This window comes from Myotis yumanensis, unplaced genomic scaffold (genome assembly GCF_028538775.1).
Source record: "Myotis yumanensis isolate MYYU_CA2020_CCGP unplaced genomic scaffold, mMyoYum1.0.hap1 SCAF_2, whole genome shotgun sequence".
Classification (NCBI taxonomy): Eukaryota; Metazoa; Chordata; class Mammalia; order Chiroptera; family Vespertilionidae; genus Myotis; species Myotis yumanensis.
In genome coordinates this window covers 9,280,505-9,300,968 of record NW_027223753.1, presented here as the reverse complement: position 1 = coordinate 9,300,968, position 20,464 = coordinate 9,280,505, and the positions used below count along the sequence as shown (strand labels likewise).

The window sequence follows — 20,464 nt, the reverse complement described above, 5'->3', positions numbered from 1 at the left end:
CCACCTCGTCCCTTGTGGGTAGGCGGCAGCTGCCCTCTCCTGCCCTTGGAGTTTGCATGGCCCGCCCGACACTAGCTGTGTGTGTGTGTGTGTGTGTGTGTGTGTGTGTGTTTGGGGGGAGAGGGGGAGAGCGAAGCTGAATTGCTGCTGGAAGGATTGTGGCCCCATGGATTCACCATTTTCTAAATGCCAGGCTCTAAGAGCTGGGTGTGCAGGGAGTAGTGACAGGGGTTCCCGCCCCCATGGGTGGAATTGTCGGGGCCTCCAGCAGCTCTGAGGGGGACCGCCCGGGTTTTCAGATGTCTGCCTGGTGTGGCCTCCCCGCCCGCCGGCTCTGCAGCGGGTGACATCTGCCTGTCACCGAGACGGGAATTGCTGTGTGAGTGGTTTACTGAGGGACTTGCTCTAGGGCCGTGCTCGGCAAACCGAGGCTCGTGAGGCACATGCGGCTCTTTGGCCACTTCAGTGTGGCTCTTCCACAAATTACCACATGGGGGCGCGCAGTGGGATTGAAACTTTGTGGCCCATGCGTAGAAGCCGGTATTTTGTGGAAGAGCCACACTCAAGGGGCCGAAGAGCCGCATGTGCCTCACGAGCCTCGGTTTGCCGAGCCGCAGTTTGCCAGCCACTGCTCTAGGGCAACCTATAGGAGTGAGGGCAGCGGGACAGGGCGGGGGGAGGAGCGTGGCAAAGCCTGGTGGCAGGCGTCTCCCCTTCCCCCAGCCCCATCCGTGGGAGCCCAGGAGCATGAATCGCACTTCGGCCAGTTGGCTGGCTTGGCTGCCCCTGCCCCTCCGGCACCTCCGGGTGAGGCAGCTGCCATAGCTAAGGGCGAGTCTCCAGACAAGGGTGCAGGTGTGCCAGTGGGGGGGTGGGCACGCAGGCCAGGAAAGGGGCCTCAACGGGCCCTGCAGCATCTGCCCTGCCTCCCAGCACAGCCTTCTGGGCCATTCTCAGCGCTCCCCTTGCCCACAGCTTTGCTCAGTGTACCTTGCGCTAGCCTTTCATTAGTCCCTCCTCCCTCAGGCCTCTCTGACTCCCCGGCCCTTGCTGCCCTCCCCCCCCACATCAGCCTGTGCTGTTCCCGCCCCCTGAACCCCTTCCCTCCACCTCCCCTGCCCTTCAGGGGCCACTTAGACACCTCCTCCAAAAGCCTCCTAGTTGCCAACACTCCCCTACGTGGGGGAGGGCTCTCCCCTCCCCCCTCCCCTCCCGCCTCCCCTCTCTCCTCCCCTCCCTCCTCCCTGTGGTTTTCCTCTCCCTTCCTTTATGGCTACTGTCTTTCTTGGGTTGCTGTTCTTTACGTCATGGCGCTGGAGCCCGGTGACTCCCAGACCTGTTGTCGGGCTTGATTAGGGAGATGCTGAATCATTCTTGACAACCCTCTCTGTCAGCTTCCACATCCAACCTCTACTCCTAGGAACCCCTCAGGTCCCCCCCTCCCCCATCTGTCCAGCCCTTGTCCCGTCTCCTGCTGGATCCCTTCAGTGGCCCCTAGTGTCCCCCTGTCTCCACCCTGGGACCCTAAGCCCGGACTTAGGATGCTCTTGCTCAACTACAGACCTAACCCGCTCCCCTCCTGCCAGCGCCCTGCCGTGGCTCCCCATTGCTCTCAGACATCGGCACCTCCACCTGGCTCTCAGCCCCCAGTCTGGCCCCTGGTAGGCGCCCCAGCCTCTCCGCCATCCCAGCCCTGGTAACCCTGGAGCCACACCTGACTCCATGCCTTCATCATCTCATCTCTGAAACAGCCTCTATCTGTCTAACCCAACTGCCTTCAAAGCCCCAATCCAGTCCACCTCTTCCAGGAAGCCTTCCCTGCCTGCTGCACCCCACAGGTCTCACCAGGCAGCTCTCTCAGAACTTTATTCATGGAAAAGGGGAGGGCTTAGCGGGGGGGGGGGGGGGGGGGGGGGGGGGGGGGGGGAGGTGTCTTGAGTGGATCCTTGAGCAGATCTTGGGCAGAAGGGTCTGAACTTGGTCAGAGAAAGAATGAGGGGTGTGGCGAGGCTGGGAAGGAAGCTCCCAGTGGACAGGAGCGTTGGCTGGGAGCAGGACCCCCGGGAGGGCGTGGGGGCATAGGAGTCGAGTAGGCACAGGGGCGCTGCTGGGGACGGGGCTGTGAGGATGGAGAGCATCGGTTGGGTACAAGGCATTGAATGGAAGTGGGGTACAGGTCACTGGATGGGCCTGCGCTGTGGGGGGGGGCCAGGGGGTGTGGGGGGTGGGGCTCTGAGCCGGGCAGTCCACGTGACGGCTCTCACTGTCGCCAGGGGTGGTGCAAGAGCATCAAGGACCACATCACGAAGCCCACAGCCATGGCGCGTGGCCGCGTGGCCCACCTCATCGAGTGGAAGGGCTGGAGGGCCCAGCGGTCCGGCTGGGAGCTGTCCCCGGCCGAGGACGAGCACTACTGCTGCCTCCCGGATGAGCTGCGTGAGGCCCGCTTTGCTGCCGGTCAGTGGGGGGGCGGGGCTCGGGACCGCACTGGCCAGGGCTCTGGTCCTTCGGGGACACAGCATCACCACGGGGCATTGTCTGGGCAGGGAGAACAGTGCCTGGGGTGGCCAGGGCATTCGGTGGGCGCTCTGATCACCAGGGCCTGCATGGACAGCCCAGGCCCCCCAGGCTGTCAGGTGCCAGGCCATCCAAGCACTCTGCCGCCCCCCTCCCCCCGCACCCCCTGTCGTGCCCTCTCTGAGCTGGTCCCGCTGTCCCCACAGGGGTCGCTGAGCAGTTCGCCATCACAGAGGCCACACTGAGCGCCTGGTCCTCACTGGACGACGAGGAGCTGCACCCCGAGAACAGCCCCCAGGACATCATCCAGCTGCAGGGTACCGCCTGAGTGGGCACTGGGGGGGGGGGGGTGGCGGGCAGAGCTGGCGCTGCAAGCCGGCCTGTCACCAAATGCACTGTGACCTCAGATAAGCCCTTTCTTCCCTCAGTCTCAGCTTCTTCATCTGAAAAATGACCCTTGCCCTGCCCATTGCCAAGGGGGTGCCGTGAGCATAAAGGAGAAAATAGTAGTAATAATAATAAATACTGTGAATTAAGGGCTTTCTGTGCTAGAACCCAGGGTTACTACTGAGGGCTTTGACGAGCCTGGGTCCTGGGTGAAGCCAATGTACCTCTGATCTCATTTTAATCCTCCTCTGGCTGGAGGGGAGGGAGGCTCAGGGTGAACACTGGTCCTCCCAGTTCTCAGAGCGCAGGACTCGACGCAGAGCCTGCTCTGAACTACACGCACTGCCCTAGTGAGAAACGGGCTCAGAGAGGCTCCGTGACTTGCCTAAGGTCACACAGCTTGGCAGTGACAAAGCAGGATTTGGAGGCCGGTCTTCTGCCCCTTGCCCACCCTCACACACCAGGGGAGGCTGAGGAGGGTCCCGGACTCTACCCCTCACCCCCCACCTCCCTTTGGTTTTCCAGACCTGGACAGCATCTACCTTCAGGACAGTCTTCTGAGCGGCCCCTCGCAGGATGACAGCCTCCTGGCCTTCTCCTCCCCCGGCCTCTCTCCTGACGGCTGGCCCTCACCTGAGGAGCCCCCCATCACAGCTGCTGCCCCCCAGCCCCCCAGCCCTGAGCAGCAGCACCGGCCCCGGCTGCCCGGGGGCCCGGGGCCCGAGGGTGGGTCCTGCCTGCAGGGCTCCCTCCCCTCGGTAGACAGCGGCTCCCTCTCGGAGGAGGAGGACGAGGTGTTCTATAACTGAGGCCCAAGTACACCGCCGTCTCGCCTGTGGGCAGCCCAGGCGTCTCAGGACGTGGGGTCAGACTGGGCCTCTCGACCCTTCAGGGCAGGCACGGGGTGGGGGAGGCAGGGGGCGAGGCCGGCACGCCCGTGGACCACTTCGTGCCTCCGTGGACCTGCCCGCAGTGGGAGCCATATCCCTCTCTCCCTTCTCGGCTCCTGTGGGCCCCCTTCCCCCCAGCATGGGTTCCTGCCGCCCGAGCTCAAGGACTCGGCAGACACCAGGGCGGGCCCCCAGGCAGACAACCTCAAAGGGCCTGGGAGACCCACTTGCCGTGGGGCCTGGGGACCCTGCCTGGTCCCAGAGCCAGTCCCTCCCGCCTTTCTCTGTGCTTCTGCCCCATCAGAGGTGGGGTAGCCTCTTCCGGTAGCTAAGCATCTGCTCCTAAGCGGTCATCCGAGGACACCCGTCTCCATGGACTGTCTGTCTGTCCCTCACCCTCTGACCCTGGTGCCCCGGCTCCCCCTCCTTGCGCCCTCCTGTCACCTCCCTGAAAGCTCTCTGAAGACATTAAAGTGGCGGATTCACCCTGGATGGACTTGGCCTGGTCTCTGCTGGGGAAACCGTGTCCTTCGGGCTCCTGGGCCGAGAGGGTGTAGGCCAGCGGTTCTCAACCTGTGGGTCGCGACCCCTTTTTGGGGTCTAATGACCCCTTCACAAGGGTCGCCTAAGACCATCGGAAAACACATATATAATTACATATTGTTTTTGTGATTAATCACTATGCTTTAATTATGTTCAATTTGTAACAATGAAAATACATCCTGCATATCAGATATTTACATTACGATTCATAACAGTAGCAACATTACAGTGATGAAGTAGCAACGGAAATAATTTTATGGTTGGGGGTCACCACAATATGAGGAACTGTATTAAAGGGTCACGGCATGAGGAAGGTTGAGAACCACTGGTCTAGAGGGACTCGGGGGAGGGCCTCTGCCCCTCAACACTCATACAGCTGGTCAGTGTGCTGCCCCCCAGCTGGGAGAGTCCCCACAGGAGAGACTGTCCGGGTAGCCGCACACGGGGGGCCTGCACCAGCAGCCCTGGCTCGGCCACGGAGGAGGCTGGGGCTGGGAGGAAGGTAGCTGGGCCACAGGTCCTGCTTATACGTGAGGATGAGCAGTGTAAGGCCTGGTGGGGGACCCACTCTCCCCATATCTCCCTGCCAGGAGGAGTGGGAGACCAGGACCCCGGGCCTGCACTGCCACCTGACCACGAGCAGCCCCAAGAGCTTGCTCAGCCAGCACAGGAAGAAGCTGGGGTGCCACGTGAGTGCCCTTGGAGCAGAGATGGGGGGTGAATTGCGGCTCTGGGAAATGGCTTTATTTCCTCTCAGGAGCCTCTGGTTGGGCGTCCACCCCAGAGGGAATCGTGCCTGCCCTTGGTGACAGCGTCCATCAATCTTGTCTGTCATTAGCAAATTTGACGGATGAGGGTGGAGTGCCCACTGTGTGCTGGTTTTCTGCTGTCTTGCATTCTGAGCTCGGTCCACAGTGGGATTTGTCCTTCAAGGCAGGTGGCACTTGTCCCACCCAGGATGGGACAGGGTGACTATGGAGCCCTCTGAGGTGCAAGGTCAGAGCTGCCTGTTTCACTGAGGAGCTGAGCTGGGCTGGGGGGAGGGCGAGCTGTGGTGGGCAAGGAGGCAGGATGCCTGCCCCATCTGCTTCGCCAGGGCACTTAGGTGCCCCGGTTCGTCTTGCCAGGCTGGCTCACTTTGGGGCCGGTGGATTTGTCACGTTGGAAATGGCTTTCTTCAACTAAAACAGAGAAAGGGGGGGCTTTTGGGGGGAAGGATGTAGAGGAGGTTTCGAATGGGGGCTCCAGTGTTGTTGGACTCCCCTAAGGGTTGATTCTGGGGTGAGTGTTTTGAGTCAGTGCCTCCCCATTGCACGGATGGGATCACTGAGGCCTAGAAACTGGCAGGGCTGGCCACTGGTCATAAAATAAGGTAGGGTAGCCAGGCCCAGTGGCCACTTTGGGCCAGGAAGTGGGGCTCATCAGAATCCCACGAGGCCCCTCGAAATTTGGATGGGAGGGGTATTGGTGCCTTCCACCTTCCCAGTCTTGGGTTGGAGGTACCAGGGCCCCTCGACTCTGCTCCACCCGGGGAACCCTGGTACCTCCACCCAAGACACGGTGCCCACAGCTCTGCCTCGAGACGTCACGAAGAGGGACTGAAGGTTCAGCAGCTCGAAGAGGTTGTGTGCCTGGAGGAAGGGTGGGTAGGAAATGCTGGAGGACAGGTGGCACCCACACCGCCCTCTGGCTTCAACTTATCCCTAACCGGAGGCTTTGAGCAGAGGTGGGGGAGCAGTGCCCTCGCCTCCACCTCTCCCACCCGGGAAGAGGATGGTGGGTGAAAGACCAGGACCTGAGCCTGCAATGTCCAGCACGACCACGAGGGGGTCGCCAGAGTCCACACAAGGAACCAATGGGAAAAACCTGTTATCCAGCAACAGTGTCACAGAGGGATTGGGACCACCCCCAAGTCCCCAACCGGCTTCTTCCCCTCCCTGACCCCGTGTTCCAGGCTCTGTGCTTGTGTGGGGGAGAGGAAGGGTATGAGCATTCAAAGGGATTAAATGATTTTCCCAAGATCACACAGGGAGAAAGCAGTGGATCTGAAATTGAAACCCAAAGACATAATTCAAACACTGCCTCTCTCCACCCAGAGGATTCTATTATGTAAACCCTCTCACTTCCCTAGCCTTTGCATCATCCCAACAACTCTGGGAGTGGGGTTCGGAGAGGGGCAGGAGCTGCTCTGCCCATTCTGCTGATAAGGAAGCGGCCCAGGAGGGGACAGAGCCACGCTGGCTGGCTGCATGTAGGGAAGGTGGAGCCGAAGTTTCCCTCTCTGCTCTTCCCCTCTACCCCAGGGTCCTTGTGCCCCGTGCCTGAGTCCTCCCCATTACCTCATGCAGGGAGGTCTCTGGAGACAGCTGCAGGGTCACTGGCTCCATGGGGCAGCCCCCAGCCAAGATGTCCCTGGAGATAGTGCTGGGGACAGGGAAGGGTTTTGGGAGCCTGGGCCGGGCCTCCCTCTCCCCCAGGCTGCCCGGCTCAATCCTCCTCTCCCACAGATCCAGCTGTCCCCTCCACTCCCACCCTGCTGACTCCCCAACTCCCCCAACACCCCCCATGAGTACCACTTGGTGTCCTGGAGCCCAGGAAGGTGGCTCAGCTTGAGGGCCTGCAGCAAGTGGGCCCTTCGCACGGTGCCCACCAGGATCTGAGACTCTGGACAAGTGGAGAGGGAGAGGAAGAAGAAGAGGGAGAGGGAGAGGGAGAGAGCTGAATTATGAGGCAGGAATTTGCATTTCCTGGGCACCTACTACGTGCCAATAACTGTGCTAGGTCTTCTTGTGTCTCTCAGGAACGTACAGCAGCCTGTGGGGTCAGGAACTATTGTCACCCATTTTATAGACGAGGAAACTGAGGCTGAGCAGCACAGAGAGGCTAATTGTCTCGCCCAAGGTCACTCAGCTTCTGACGTGGAGGTGTGGTAGCCAAAGGAGGCTAAGGCTGCTGGGGGCCAGGAGGGAGTTTGCTCACCCTGAGGTCCCCCATGTGGCAGGCCTCAAAGCAAGAGCAGCTTGGGGGCACCTGTGCCATAGGGCGGGGTTCTGTTCCCCCCTCCCCCCAGGAAGATTCCCAATTGGTTCAGCCCAGTGAAGGCAGGCACCCGGGAGCCCACCATGTTCTGAGGTCCTACTGTGTGCTGGGGGCTTGGCAAGTCTCAATCCAGGCTACCACCGGACTTCGCAGGTACTCGGTTTTGAGGCAACAGCCTGATAGTTTTGCTTCTTATCCAGTAAAGTAAACACTTTACAACTAGACCTTTAGAAACAAACACTTAAAGCTACTTCTTGAGTGATCAGCAGGGCCCCACGGCCCAGGGCTGCGGGTTGGGCGCTTTTTGCCTCCTGTGGCTCTGAGGGTGGCGTGGACTTTGTCTGGAGGCCAGTTCTGTCTTTGTCCCAGGAGGGGAGGCCTCTCGGAGGGGGTCTCCTCTGCGAACATGTTCAAGGGGGGCCGTGGGCGTGTTCTGTGGGACGATGTAAGGGCTGCCCCATTTGGGTGGGGACACCGCAGGTCGTAGCGTGGTTTGCCCCTGACGCTGCCGCTCACAAGTGGCCCAGGCCTCTTAGGGTGGCTATGGGGGCCGTTAGGACCCGTATGGTTGTGCAGGTTGCTCACTCCATGAGGTACCTGCCCGAAGGACAAGCGGGGACCAAAACCCAGCTGTGCCACGCTTGCCAGGTGTGCGCCCTGTCTCATGTGCACAGAGGGGACATAAAGGTGACAGCGGCCTGAGTGGACATGGCTGTACTCCCCCCGACTTTCCTTTCCCGCTCGCACTGTACTTGCCAGTGGAGAACGATGCTCTAGCCAGATGCTTCCCCAAGACTCCGCTTCTGTGTCTTCTAACAAGGGCCCATTCATCCTTCTTTACAAAGATGCTCTCAGGGATTGTGGCGGGGACTCGGCGGGGTAATGTTGGAAGGGGAGGCGGATGAAGGAACCCTTTGGGACCCTGGTAGCGCCCCATCACCCTACCCGCACGCCCCGCACACCAGGCCTGGCCTCCAGAACCCCCAGCTCTGCCCTGGAGAGCTTCGCACGTGCCCTCTCATCTCCCGTGGCAGCACGGAAGCCACCCCAAGCAGGCTGGTCAGTCTCCATCTTAACAACGAGTGATTCCCCCAAAGGCACCCAGTTACCGAGCCCGGATCCAGATGTAGGGCCAGTGCCCTGCTTCCCCTCTCCTGGGCCTGCGCCACCAAGAGGAGGTGGAGGGAAGGCCCCTCCCCATCCCCGCCCCCTTCCTGCTGAGCACCTGTGCTCTCCTCCAGGGGGTACTCAGCCTTGTCTGTGGAGGTGATGACCTTGACCACCTCCTCCAGTGGCATGTCCTTGGCCAGCGTGGTGATGCTGCAGTTCATAAAGTGCTCCACAATGACGCGGTGAGAGCTGCAGGCAGAGGGATGCTCCTGTCAGGTCCTGGGGTGAGGGCACGAGGTGGGGTACCCCAGAGGGAGAGTTGCTGGTGCTCCGGTGTGGGCACAGACTGAGAGGTTCCCGGAATGAGCAACACCTGGAGCCCCGAAGTCGAGAGAGGTACCTGGGGACCAGCTCACCTATGGTCTGGCTCTGAATTCTCAGCCCCCCCCCCCCCCCCCCCCCCCGCCCTTAGCTCCCCGCAGACCAGCTTCAGGCTCGTTCATTGAGAAGCCTTCCTTAGAGAATGTCATTTGAAGAAAAGTTTGATGGCAAAAAGTGGGGTGGGGGGGAGCTTTAAAGTTTGAAAACACCCCCATTTTACAGATGGGGGAACTGAGGCTTAGAACAAGGTGGCGGCTCGCATGCATTCGGAGCTGGGCCCCGGACCCGGCACTCTCAGCCTTAGTCCTGCCTCTCCGGGGACAGAGGCTGCTCTGGTCCTGCCTGGTGGAGTAAGGACCTCCAAGCCTGTTTGTGCCACTTCCACAGAGCACCGTGGGGAGCGGCAGGGGCCTCCCAGGCCGGCTGCTGACTCTGTGTGTGACCTGGAGCAAGACCCGGCACCTCCCTGAGCCCGTTCCCAACACCTGGGCGGTATCTGTCCTGTTGTGAAGACGGACTAATGACGAGTAAGACACGGAGGCCCAGGAGGCCAAGGACTTGCCCAAGGTCACGCAGGGAGCTGGGGAGAGCGGAGACCAGAGAGCAGCCCTTCCCACACCACCCACGTCCAAGGTCAGCTGCAGTGAGGTATTGGGGGGAGCTGCACCCCCAGCCACGGGGACACCTCCACCCCTCTCAGCCAGCCTGAGGCAGGCGCCACTCACCTGATTTTTCGGCCCCGGATCCACGGGAGATATGGCAGCTTCTTGACAATGATGGTGCCATCGTAGAAGGAGGGCTGGCAGCTCTGGGCGATGGCGTTGGCCGCCAGCACCGCCATCAGCACGGGCAGCGCGTGCACGATCTGGCCGGTCAGCTCGAAGGCCAGCAGCGCCGTGGAGACGGTGTGGGTCACGGCCCCTGAGAAGGCCGCAGCCCCTGCGGGGGGCAGAGCCAGGGCAGGCGGCTCAGGCCAGGGGCCAGCTTCCCGCAGAGGGCGGGGCTGGGGAGGCTGTGGCCAGGGGCCGGGTGGGACTTGTCCAAAGGCCACACGCTGGCCACCGTTGGAGCGCCCAAAGCCTGGGCTCGGTGAGGGGAGAGCAGTGAGGGCGGGGATGAGGGATCAGGGACAAGACAGGTGCTGGAGAGAGTAATGGGGCTCAGGGAAGGGTGGGGGCTCATTGGGGGGCTCTGCAGAACCACTGGCTGATCCTCCAGGTCCAGCCCACCCAGAGGGGCCCTGGCCCACTTACCTGCCAGGGCATACCCCCCGGGGCATGATGGGGTTGGTGACCCCTCCGGCCACGATGCCCTCAGGGAAGGCAACAGAGAGGGCCTCCCCTATGAGGCGCCCAACGGCAGCTCCTAGCCACAGACTTCGGGTGAGAGGGCTGACCCGGCCCCTCAGCCCTCCATCCTTGGGGACGACCTCAGTACCATGCTGGGGAGGGAGGGGCGGACCAGGAGCCATGCCTGCCTCACACCCTGAACCTCTAAGACCCTCAGGACCCCAGACTCACCGAAGATGAATATGGGCATAAAGTAGCCAGCGGGCATGGGGATGGTGGTGGCCAGGATCAGCATCCAGAACTGCAGATGGGGAACCCAGAGGGGCAGAGGCTCGAGGCAGCTGGGCCATAGTGGGCAAGGGAGGGGCAGGACAGGGGACAGGGCGTGTCCCAGGGAGAAAGAGGGTGCTCAGGCGCATTGCCGGGGGCTGGTGCCAGAGAAGGCGCGTTGGCCAGCAGAAGGAGCCTGACGCTGACAAAGTGCCTACTGTGTGCCAGGGGCTCTCCTTCCTTCCCTCTCAACCTTACCTTTGAGGAGGCGCCATAACTATCCCATTTTAAAGATAAGGAAACCAAGGCTCAGAGAGCCGGAGCGACTAGGCCCGGACACACAGAGGGCAAGGGTCAGGCCAGGGAGCGTGGACGGAAGGCCCAGGTGCTGTGCTGCATGCCCCGGGAGGCACCCCATCCCCCCATGACGGGTCTCGGCTGTAGGCACACGCTTGGGGCCCCGGGGCGCCCACCTTCATAACCAGGAAGAAGGCAAGGGTCCCAAAGATGGTGAACCGCGGGTGGTACCACTCGAACCACAGGTTCTGGGGGTCGGGCTCGGCGGGCCAGGGCGGGGACGAGTTCCGGGTGATCAGTGCCCATGAGTTATTGTCAAACAGTGTGTCCAGGTGCTGCTTCATGGACAGCTGGAGCGGGGGGCGGTGGGGGGGAGCTCAGAAATCTGCATGAGGTCCCCCTGCCACCCCTCCGGGCAGTCGTCCCCCCACCCCCCACTGCCTGACCTGGCCTCCCACCCTCTCCCCCACTTCCCAGTGTAGGGGACTTGGGAGCTGCTCGAACCTCCCCTTCGTGGGGATTGAGGGAGATGACAGGAACTAAGTGGAAACAAATTGGGGCCCCCCCTCCCACTGCCCCAGCTCAGGGCCCCTTACCCGAGAAGCCATGAAGCGGCCCACGCCAGGGGGGTAGGTGATGGAGGCGAGAATCAGGGCGGCCAGGGCGGAGTACAGGGGCTTGCTGTGGGGGTGCAGGGGGGAGCTCCAGGGCCACTCTCCCCTTCGCCCCCACCTCATGGCCCACCACCCTGGGGGCTGACACTGGGGCAGGGACAGGAGGAGGGTCCGTCCCCCAGTGGCTGTGTGACAAGGGGCAGGGCTGATGGGAGAGTTTGGGACAGAGGCCTGCTGGGACCAGGACAGAGCCCAGCCAGGGCTGGACGGGGGCGGGTGGGGGCGGGGCAGTGCGTGGCCAATCAAGGGCAGGTAGGGGCTGACTTTGAGGTGCCAATGCCAGGGGCAGCCAAGTTTGGGGAGGAGAGGGGGCTCCGTAAAGGACTTGGGGCTCCGTGGGGAGTGGGGTTCAGGGAGGGAGTGAGGACTCCGGAGGGTGGGGGTTACATGGAGGGTTGCTAGCCCAGTGAGCAGGGGAACAGCGACTGTGGGAACCTGAGAGGGGTGTTATGAGGGAATGGGGCTCCTTAAGTGGGGTGGGGGCTAGGGAGGTTTGGGAGGCTCGGTAGAAGATGGGGTGCAGTCAGTAGGAGTTGTGGGCTCAGGAGGCTGAGTCCCTGGCGGGGGGGGGGTGTCTCCCTGAGAGGCCCAGCCTCGGCCCAGAGCCCACCTGGTGGCCAGTAGTTTGGAGGTGAGCGGATTCGTCTTGACGAAGATGAGGAAATTTCGCTGACAGAAGAGGTACGCGCAGCTCAGGACGCCACAGATGGCCCTGCGGGGCGGTGGGGTGAGTCCAGAGCAGCTCCCAGGGCCACAGGCAGCCCTGGGGAAGCCCCTGGGGGGCTGCAGGGACCCGAGGCACCGCTCACCCCAGCGCCACAAAGAAAAAGATCTCGGGCAGGTCGAAGGGGACGTCCACCCGGAAGCTGGTCTTGAAGAGGGAGGTGATGGTCTCTGTGAGGAGGGGCGGGGGCGTCACACTCACACCCCCGCCTGCCCCGGCCCCTGCTCCCGGCCCAGCTCTGTCCCTTCCACCCTCAGGGCCCCATCCTTCCCGCCCAATACAGGTCAGCTCCCTCCTCCCGCCTAGAAGGAGCTGGGGATGGAAGAGGAGGGAGAGGGGAGAGGGGAGAGGGGAGAATGGGGAGGTTGGGGGGGCGGTGGGGGTGAGCCCTGGACTCACCCTGCTCGCTGTTGAAGACGGCCAGGAGGCGGAACATGAAGGCCCCGCAAGTGGCGGCGAAGAAGCCCCTCCAGTAATCCCAGACGGAGAAGTGGGAGGACATGACCTCGATGCTGAACAGGACGCCTGGGGGCGGCGCTGAGCTCAGACAGAGCCCCGGCGCCCTGGCCCCTCGGTCCTGCCCTCCTGGCCTGCAGACAGGGCCCCCCTTCTCTCTGGCTCTGAGCCCAAATGAGGGGAGGGCCGGGCAGGCACTCCGCCTCCAGGGAACATGCCACCTCCTCCCTGTGGATGCGACTGCTATGGTCCCATTGCACAGATGAGGGAGGGAGGCTCCGGGAGGTGGACTGCTGGGCCAGGGCCACACAGAGAGCTGCTCCCACACCCAAGCCTGTCAAGGGAACCCCGAGGCGCCTGACCCCCACTCACTCACCCCCACCCAAGCGGGCAGGACTGCTGTAGGAAACAAGACCAAAATTAGTCCTCATCCCTCCTCCGGGCCCTCCAGGGGACAGGGGGGTGGTGCTGTGGGGAGCCCCAGGGTGCCAGGGGAGGGGCGAGGGCGGGGTCTCACCGCTGAAGGGCGCTGCGAAGACTGTGGCCACGCCCACCGCCGCTGCCGCCACCAGCATTTCGTTTTGTTTGCTCTTGTTCTGGGGGATCCGAGTCCTGGGCTCAGATCAGCCCCCTCCCTCTCGTTCCCTCCAAGGGGGGCCTTCCCCGAGCCCCTTACCTCGGACTCCCCGATGGTCTTGGTGCGCACGCGGCCCAGGTAGGCAGCGATCATCACACTCAGGTGCACGAAGGGGCCCTGAGGGGAGAAGGGACCTGGGAGGGGAGCCGGGCCCTTGCTGCTCCCTCTCAGGGCCCAGGGTTGGGGGACAGAGGGAACCTCCTCCAGACACAGCACGGTTGCCCCCCCCCCACACCCACCTCTTCCATCTCCCAGCCCCTTGTCACACTCTGGGGACCCGGCCTCCCCAAGACTGAGCCCCGGAAGACCGGCCTTGGCCCGAGTCCCGCCTGACCCCGCGGGGTGGGTGGTGGGGAAAAGGCAGGCCTGGGGGAGCAGGGAGTAGGGGGGGGTGCTCTCTCGCTTGCTCGTACCACTTTGCCCAGGAAGATGGTGCTGCCGGAGGCCAGGGTGCAGGTGAGGCCCACCACCTTGGCCCCGAAGTTCTTGATGTCCAGGTAGTCCTCCAAGACCACCCCCGGACAGGATGGTCTTCAGCTCCGGGATTCCAGAACCTTGGCAGCAGGAGGGACAACCTTGGGGTTAAACTCTTCGCACCTGACCCTGCACAGTGTTTCACACCACCCTCTGTCAGGTCCTTTAAAACCCCAGGAATAGGTTTCCTCAACCCATTTTTCAGAGGAAGCCGAGGGTCAGAAAGGAGACGGGAATAGCCCATGTCCTTCCAGCTGGGCCTGGCACGTGGCTGTGGCAGACTCGGGGGAAGGCGGGGGGAGGAGGGGGTCCCAGGCCACCCTGCATGCAGCCCTGGAGTTCCCAACTGCTGGCCGGGAGCTGGAGGCAGAGCTGAGAGACCTGGGAAATACTCTGCAGGAGAACCTGCCACCGTTCTCCCCATCACCACCCGGAAAAACTCTCAGAAAGGGGCCAGAGCCATCAGTGACCCAGGAGTCAAGATCTGGTCTTCGTGCTGTGTGACTTGGGGCAAGTGACACGACTCCTCTGAGCCTGATTTCTCCGGCTATGAAGTAGGGGTACTGCCTCCTGCCTCCACCCATCAGAAGCCTGAGGGTATGAACCCGTGGGGGCTCACCTCCTGAGAAGGGCGTGATGCTCTGTGAGAAGCCGGAGGAGAAGGAGACCAAAGCCATGGGGTACACGGTCCAGGAGAGATACCGGAGCAGGTGGCTGTCTCCAATCTCCCGGTACAGCCACTTGTGTGCTGGAGACAGCCAGGAATCAGGGAGCACCCACGGCTCCGAGGCCCTCGGGTGCCCCCTACTGACCGGGAGACACAGGCCTGGAGAGGGGAGGCCCAGGCCGCCAGGGAGCAGCGGCTCCCCCAGAGGAGCAGGAGCAGGACCCTGGAGCCCGACCCAGGCTTGCCACTCCCTAGCTGGGGGCCTTGGGCCAGTGACTCCGCCTCTCACAGCCTCTGTTTTCCTGTCTGTCAAATGGGCTAGTGATGGCACCTCCCTCACAGGGTCATTGTGAGAAGTGAGGCAGAGTGTGAAGCTCCTCAGACAATGGGTGTCTGGTGCCTGGCAGGGGCAAGTCTCCCCGAGAAGGTGTTACCCTCTTCCTGCCCCCGCCCCCTCTTCCAGGGAGCCCTCAGGGTGGAGAGAGCCTGCTGACCCAGGGTGGTCTACGCAAGTGCTCTCCCCCAGCGACTGAGTTGAGAGCAAGGAGGGAGGGAGGAGAGGGAGCTAAGCAGCAGGACCAGGGGAACATAGGACTCAGACGGAAGGGCTCTTGGGAACATTCTCTCTCACTTGTGCTGATGAGATGCTCAGAGACAGGCAGGAGCTTGTCCAGGGTCACACAGCAAGCCAAGAGCAATGCCAGGCCCTGGCCTATGTTCTCAGTGGTTAGAGCGTTGGCCCTCAGACCAAAGGGTCTCGAGCTCAATCCCTGGTCAAGGGCACATACCTGGGCTGCAGGTTCAATCCCCAGCCTTGGTCGGGGCACATGTGGGAGACAACCAATCAATGTGTCTCTCTCACACTGATGTTTCTCCCCCCCACCCCCCTGCCCCCGTCCCTCTCTCTCCCCGCTCCTCCCTCCTTTCCACTTTCTGTAAAAACCAATGGAAAAATATCCTCGGGTGAGAATTAACAACAACAACAAAAAGAGCAATGCCAGGACCAGACCAGGCCTCCTCCCCCCAGACCCCTCCCACCCCTGCTGCACCTGGTGGCCTCCTGAGAGCCCTGGGTCCGGAGCGGGCATGCGTGCCAGGGGCGGGGGCTTACCTCGGACCACTCGCCCCACGGTGAAGCTCATGGTGTAGCTGATCAGGGCCATGAGCACCCCGAGGGTGGCCAGGAAGTACCAGTCCTCACCCACACGGAACAGCTTCTGCTTCAACCACTCCAAGCCGCCTGGCGCAGGGGCACGGGGTCACAGCCCAGAGCCAGGCGGGCATGGACAGCCCTTCCCTGAAGCCTGCTCTTGCTCAGGCGGGAAGGGCAGGGCAGCGTGGGGCTGGGGAGGTGGTCCAGCCCAGGGTCGCCTGTAGGGGCGCTGCCTCACGTGGGGGCAGAGCAGGATTTGTGGTGGTGATGGTGGCAGCGCAGGGGGCCTCTGATGGGCCTGCCCCCACCCCTGCCCCACACTGGGGTACTTATGGAAGGACGATCAAGGCTCAGGGGTGAGGAGTGCTGGGAGCTACCGCTCTCTCTAATCACCACAGGGTCCGTAGCTTAGGCAGCACTAGGGTCTAGTAACACTCCTGTGTTGTCCCAGGACCTGCGGGGCTGGTGTCGGGCCAGAGAGCACCCCCTGGGCCCTTAGCAAGGCCCCGGGCACAGTGATCGGGCATCAGGGCTGCAACCCCAAAAGGCAGAGGGCAGGCGTTGAGCAGGTCTGTCCCACAGACTGATGGACAGACAGATCCCTTCCCTCCCTGCCACCAGGAGACGCTGGGCAGTGATGTTGGGGCAGATAAAGGGGGAGGGCCGCTCGTGGGTTTCAGGGGGCGGGAGGTGCAGCCTGGGAAGGGGGTGAGGTCCTGAGGGGTCTCTGAGGGGAGGGGAAGGGACCCAGCTCTCACCTCCGATGCGTCGGCGGATGCGGGGACACGGGCCCCACAGCTCCTGAAGAGTCACAGGGTTCCCTGAGGAGCCCTCTCGCAGCCCAACCAGCTCCTCCATCAGGTCTCTGAGGCAGCGGACAGGCAGGGGGACCCTCGGGGAGCTGCCCCAATGCCCACGCCCTGCCCCCTGGCCCTTCCAATATTGCTACTTCCCGGGTCTAAAGGAAAGGTGGCGTTCCCCGGGGTGTGTGCGTGTGTGTAAAGCTACGGGGGGGGCGGGGGGGACCTAAGTCTAGCGGGCCCTGGGGTGTCAGCGAGGGCGTGCATGTGCGTGTAGAGTGTGAGGTGGGCTTCCTGTCTGTGCCCTTCGCGTCCAGCAGCGGATTGGCCAAAGCAGGTCTGCGAACCTCAGAGCCCTTCCCCCTCCGTGGTCACCGCTCCCACCCTTCCTGGACACTTGTCTGTGTCTCCACCGGCAGCTGTGGCTCCTTGAGCCCATCCCCAAGCCCCCTCCGCTTCAGCTCAGGCCACAGAGGCAGCAAAACCCCAGGCCCAGAAGGAGAGGCCAAAATGAGATGCTGGCTCCCTGCCCCCCGCCCTTCTGCTCCTGCCCAGCTTGACCGGGGCCTGGCCAACCCCCTCCGAGTCCATCCCCAGCTCTGCACCCAGCGGCCCCTCACCTGTGTCCGTCCGCCCTGCTGTGGCCCCAGACGGCCCTCTAACAGAGACTCCTTTGCCTGCAGCCCAGGTGAACCTGCACAGGTGTGTGTTCCACCAATCAGCACCTGCCCCCCTCCTCCCCCCACCCCGCCCGGCCGGGGTTTACTGTGGCTGTTAAGAATGTCCTTGACAAACCGACCGGAACTGCCCAGGCCTGCTGGGCCGTGCAGCCCAGAGCAGCCAAAGGGAGCGGGGAGCAGGACTCCCTTCAACCTAGCGTAGCCACGAAGCCGTGCTGCAGGCAGGGGATCCGGGGCTTTGGTGCAGACCCCACACACACAGCGGGACGGTGAGGGGTCATCTGTGGGCCGAGGGTTGGGCCCTGGACTCTCAGAGCTGGTATGGACGGGATCTGAAAGAGCAGAGAAAGGAGAGGGGAGGGAGCCAGCAGAGCAGGAGGAAGGGCTGGGGCAAAGGTGGGGGCGCTGTCGTCGCTGTCCCCTTGCTGTGTGCCAACAACCTCCCTCTCCCACCCCCCCACCCCCGAAATCAGTGAGTGCCCCTGGGACCCAACCAGGGGGGCGGCATTATTCCCATTTAAAGAAATGGAGTCTCAAAGAGGTGCTTGTCAAGGTCATAGAGGCCAAGGGCAGAGCTGGGGCGCCCCCCCCCCCAGGTTTGCCTGTCTCCAAAGCCTGCACAGCACCCCATGGTCCTGCCCTGACAGCCCACCTCGCTCAGAGCTGGGCGGAGCCCCCAGCTGGAGCAGGGGTAGCGAATCCCGGTGGCCGGGGCCTGGGGACAAACTTAGACTTGATCCTGGTGTCCAGCCCCTCCAGTCTCGGAAAACGGCCTCTCAAACCACAAGGCTTCTGAGTAAATGCCCAGACTTTGTCGCACCCCAAACAGAGGGTAGGAGCCAGGGCATGGGGGGCACGGTGAGGAAATAAGCACATGTTACACCCTGCCTACCTGCCAGGCCCTTGAGTCTGCAACTCAGTTCATCCTCCCAGCACCCTGTGAGTCCGGGACAGCACCACCATTTTGCAGATGACAAATGGAGGATCAGAGAGGTGCAGTCACTCACCTAAAGTCACACAGCAGAGGCTGAGCCCAGACCTAGACTGCGTGCCTTTTCCCCTACCCGGAGCTCCTCAAACTCCGGTGACTGAATCAACCAGGGCAAGGTCTGGGCACAGAGCAGAGGATCTTTGTCTGATGCCACTTTTGAGAGATTTAGGCAAGAGATCTGGGACCACGGCTCTCCCACCCCCAAGTAACCCCCGCCCCCCGAAAATCATGATGGCCCTTCAATGACTCGTTAAAATCCTGGGAGCCTGAGCCACCCTCTGCCCCTAGAGGCCAGGTCAAGTCAATCCAAAATAGGAGCATGTGTGGGAGGTGGGGTGGGGCTTGCTGCTCTGCATGGATTGGGGCCCACCTTCACCTTGCCCCCCCCCCCAACCCTGTCGACTGGCTGCCCGTCGGCATCCCAGACCCACCTCTGGCCTCCAGCAGCCGCTGGCTACAATCGCACAGCCAGGGTCAGCCAGCCAGCAGGCCCAGCATGTCCACACCTCACCCCCTGGCCCTGCGAGCACCAGGAAGCTGGGAAGAGGGCGGCGAGGGGTGTGTGGTGGCTGTGGCAAGTCCCTCCCAAAGCTCTGTACCCCCACATGCCAGCCCCTCCACTTCTCCCCCTTCTTCATTGAGCCCCGGCAGCAATGGAGGGAGAACAGGCTTAATTAAAGCCATAGCAGCTCCTCCACCCCCAACTGGTCCTCCACCACTCTGAGCCTCGCTTTCCTCTTCTGTCCGGTAAGGGGAGCCTGGGAGCTGTGGGGCAAGGCCGACCTCTGCCTCATTCACACCAGTCCCCCAGAGTCGGGAACAGTGCCTGGCACATAGTAGGTGTTCAATAAACCTACTGAGTGCTGGGTGGTTTCCAAGCACTGGCCTGTGGGCTGGCTGTGTGGAGAGCTGATGGGACCAGATTCCTGGTCCCTTCCCAGGGCCCCAAATTAGAATCTTGGGGTGCAGGTTAAGGCTCTGGGTTTGTCAAAATTCCTTCAGGTGATTGGATGCCCGGGCAGGTTTGGGATTCAGGGCAGTTGATCATCTCTGAAGCTCCTTCTCTCCTTGTGATCTGAAGGGAGAGGCAGGCCCAGAGACAGGGCGATGGCCCCGATGACCTTCAGGGTCCCTCCTGGCCACTGAAGCCAGTGGATGCAGTATATGTGTGGGCGATGGCTCGGGAAGGGGGGCGGGGGGAGGGACGGTGGGCAGAGGTGGGGAATGAGATCTGACGTCCAGGAGCAGTGACTCAGGCCCTCAGCACCATGACAGTGTGTCTGCATTTAGCCACTGGCTCCTGTTTCCCTGGCGGGAGGCAGGCTTCTGGGCCCCCCCACCCCTCCCCCACCCTCCTTCCATCTTGCCTCAGTGCTGGCGACTTCCTGGCAGCCCCCTGGGCCAGGATGGGTGACAGGGGCAGGAATTCCAGGCAGGAATCTCCCCTGGAGTGAAGGACCCCTCTTTCCCCAGCCACTGCCTTGGCCCCCCTTCAGGGACCACCCCTATAGATGGAGCCCCCAGGAATGACGTTCTGTGGGAGCCAGAGAAAAGAGAAGCAGCGCCCACCTTCAGGAACTCCCACTCTAATGGGGACACAGTGAAACCTGCCCTGGAGGAGCTGTCAGTCTCATAGGCCCAGGAGGACCAGGTTACACTGCCAGGAGCTGGGTGCGCAGACAGGCGGCACTGTGGGCATCGGGGCAGGGGCCCCTCGTGTGGACTGCAGCAATCAGAGAGGCCTCCGTGGGGGAGGAAGGCAGGACTTGGAGAGGAGAGCGGAGGCCCACACTGCAGCCTGGGCAGATGCGAAGGGCCCACTCTCTTCTCAGAATGGCCTTGCCCTGGCCCCCTTTACCCCGCCTCCCAGGTCAGTCCTGGCTCTGCTGAGCTGTGGGGAGCAGACAGGGGCTTCTCAGGGGCTTCCGGGCCAGCCCATCTCCACACACATGTGTTCAGGTCACCCGGCCTCCTAGGAGGCTTTGGATCAGCAATGTCCGGGTTCGAATCCAGCTGTGCCGCTTGCCCTGTGCAAAGGGCCTGCCCTGAGTGGCTGTCTCCCATCTATAAAATGGGGGTGACGCCTCCTTTCAGAGCTGTGTGGGGAGCAAATGGACCATACTGGAAGCTCCTCCCCAGGAGCCCGCAGGCCCTGAAGCCAGAGCTAGAAGGACTGTCTCTGGAATTCTCTGCCTCCCGAACTCCTGCCCGCTGCGTCCCAGGGCTCCTCAAGCCGGAGGTCAAGCAGTTCCCAGAAATACAACCTCCAGATCTTTAGGGGCAATTACCAAATTCCCTGCGGGGGGCCCAACCCCCAGCCCTGCCTCAGGCTGCTAGCTTCCCCCTCTTGGGGCCCCCAAAATGTTCCAGAGTATGCGGGGGGCGGGGGGAGGAGGGTGCAGGGGGCAAGCATGGAGTCTGGGTCCCATTGGGAGCTGGCAGGGGCACAGCTGCACGTTCTCACCCCCCAACCCCCACCCCTAAG

At 62.5% G+C, this 20,464-nt stretch overlaps 2 protein-coding genes across 2 annotated transcripts; one reads left to right on the top strand and one right to left on the bottom strand.

The window, feature by feature from the left end:
• The first annotated feature begins 1,307 nt into the window (after positions 1–1,307).
• On the top strand, positions 1,308–3,927 carry FAM131C (family with sequence similarity 131 member C). Its single transcript, XM_070403060.1, has 5 exons — positions 1,308–1,323; positions 1,587–1,696; positions 2,274–2,457; positions 2,724–2,834; positions 3,430–3,927. The coding sequence occupies exons 1-5, from the start codon at positions 1,308–1,310 to the stop codon at positions 3,711–3,713; spliced, it is 705 nt and encodes a 234-aa protein (XP_070259161.1). The 3' UTR covers positions 3,714–3,927.
• A 532-nt stretch (positions 3,928–4,459) lies between these two features.
• Positions 4,460–17,005, bottom strand: CLCNKA (chloride voltage-gated channel Ka). The gene is given in 22 exon segments (XM_070404178.1): positions 4,460–5,518; positions 5,882–5,968; positions 6,677–6,761; positions 6,911–7,001; positions 8,602–8,735; positions 9,593–9,806; positions 10,121–10,142; positions 10,144–10,232; positions 10,388–10,457; positions 10,900–11,073; positions 11,320–11,404; positions 12,008–12,109; positions 12,207–12,291; positions 12,521–12,646; positions 13,095–13,173; positions 13,254–13,331; positions 13,628–13,732; positions 13,734–13,768; positions 14,308–14,436; positions 15,467–15,595; positions 16,267–16,373; positions 16,929–17,005. Coding segments are annotated over 21 exon segments (2,067 nt in total). The 5' UTR covers positions 16,367–16,373; positions 16,929–17,005; the 3' UTR covers positions 4,460–5,470.
• Positions 17,006–20,464: the final 3,459 nt, after the last annotated feature.

What these genes read in the sequence shown, in the direction of transcription:
- FAM131C (XM_070403060.1), top strand. An exon ending in TCTCCGCCATCCCAGCCCTG is followed by an intron (nt 1,697 to 2,273) that starts GTAACCCTGGAG and finishes CACTGTCGCCAG; the next exon opens with GGGTGGTGCAAGAGCATCAA. An exon ending in GGACATCATCCAGCTGCAGG is followed by an intron (nt 2,835 to 3,429) that starts GTACCGCCTGAG and finishes TTGGTTTTCCAG; the next exon opens with ACCTGGACAGCATCTACCTT.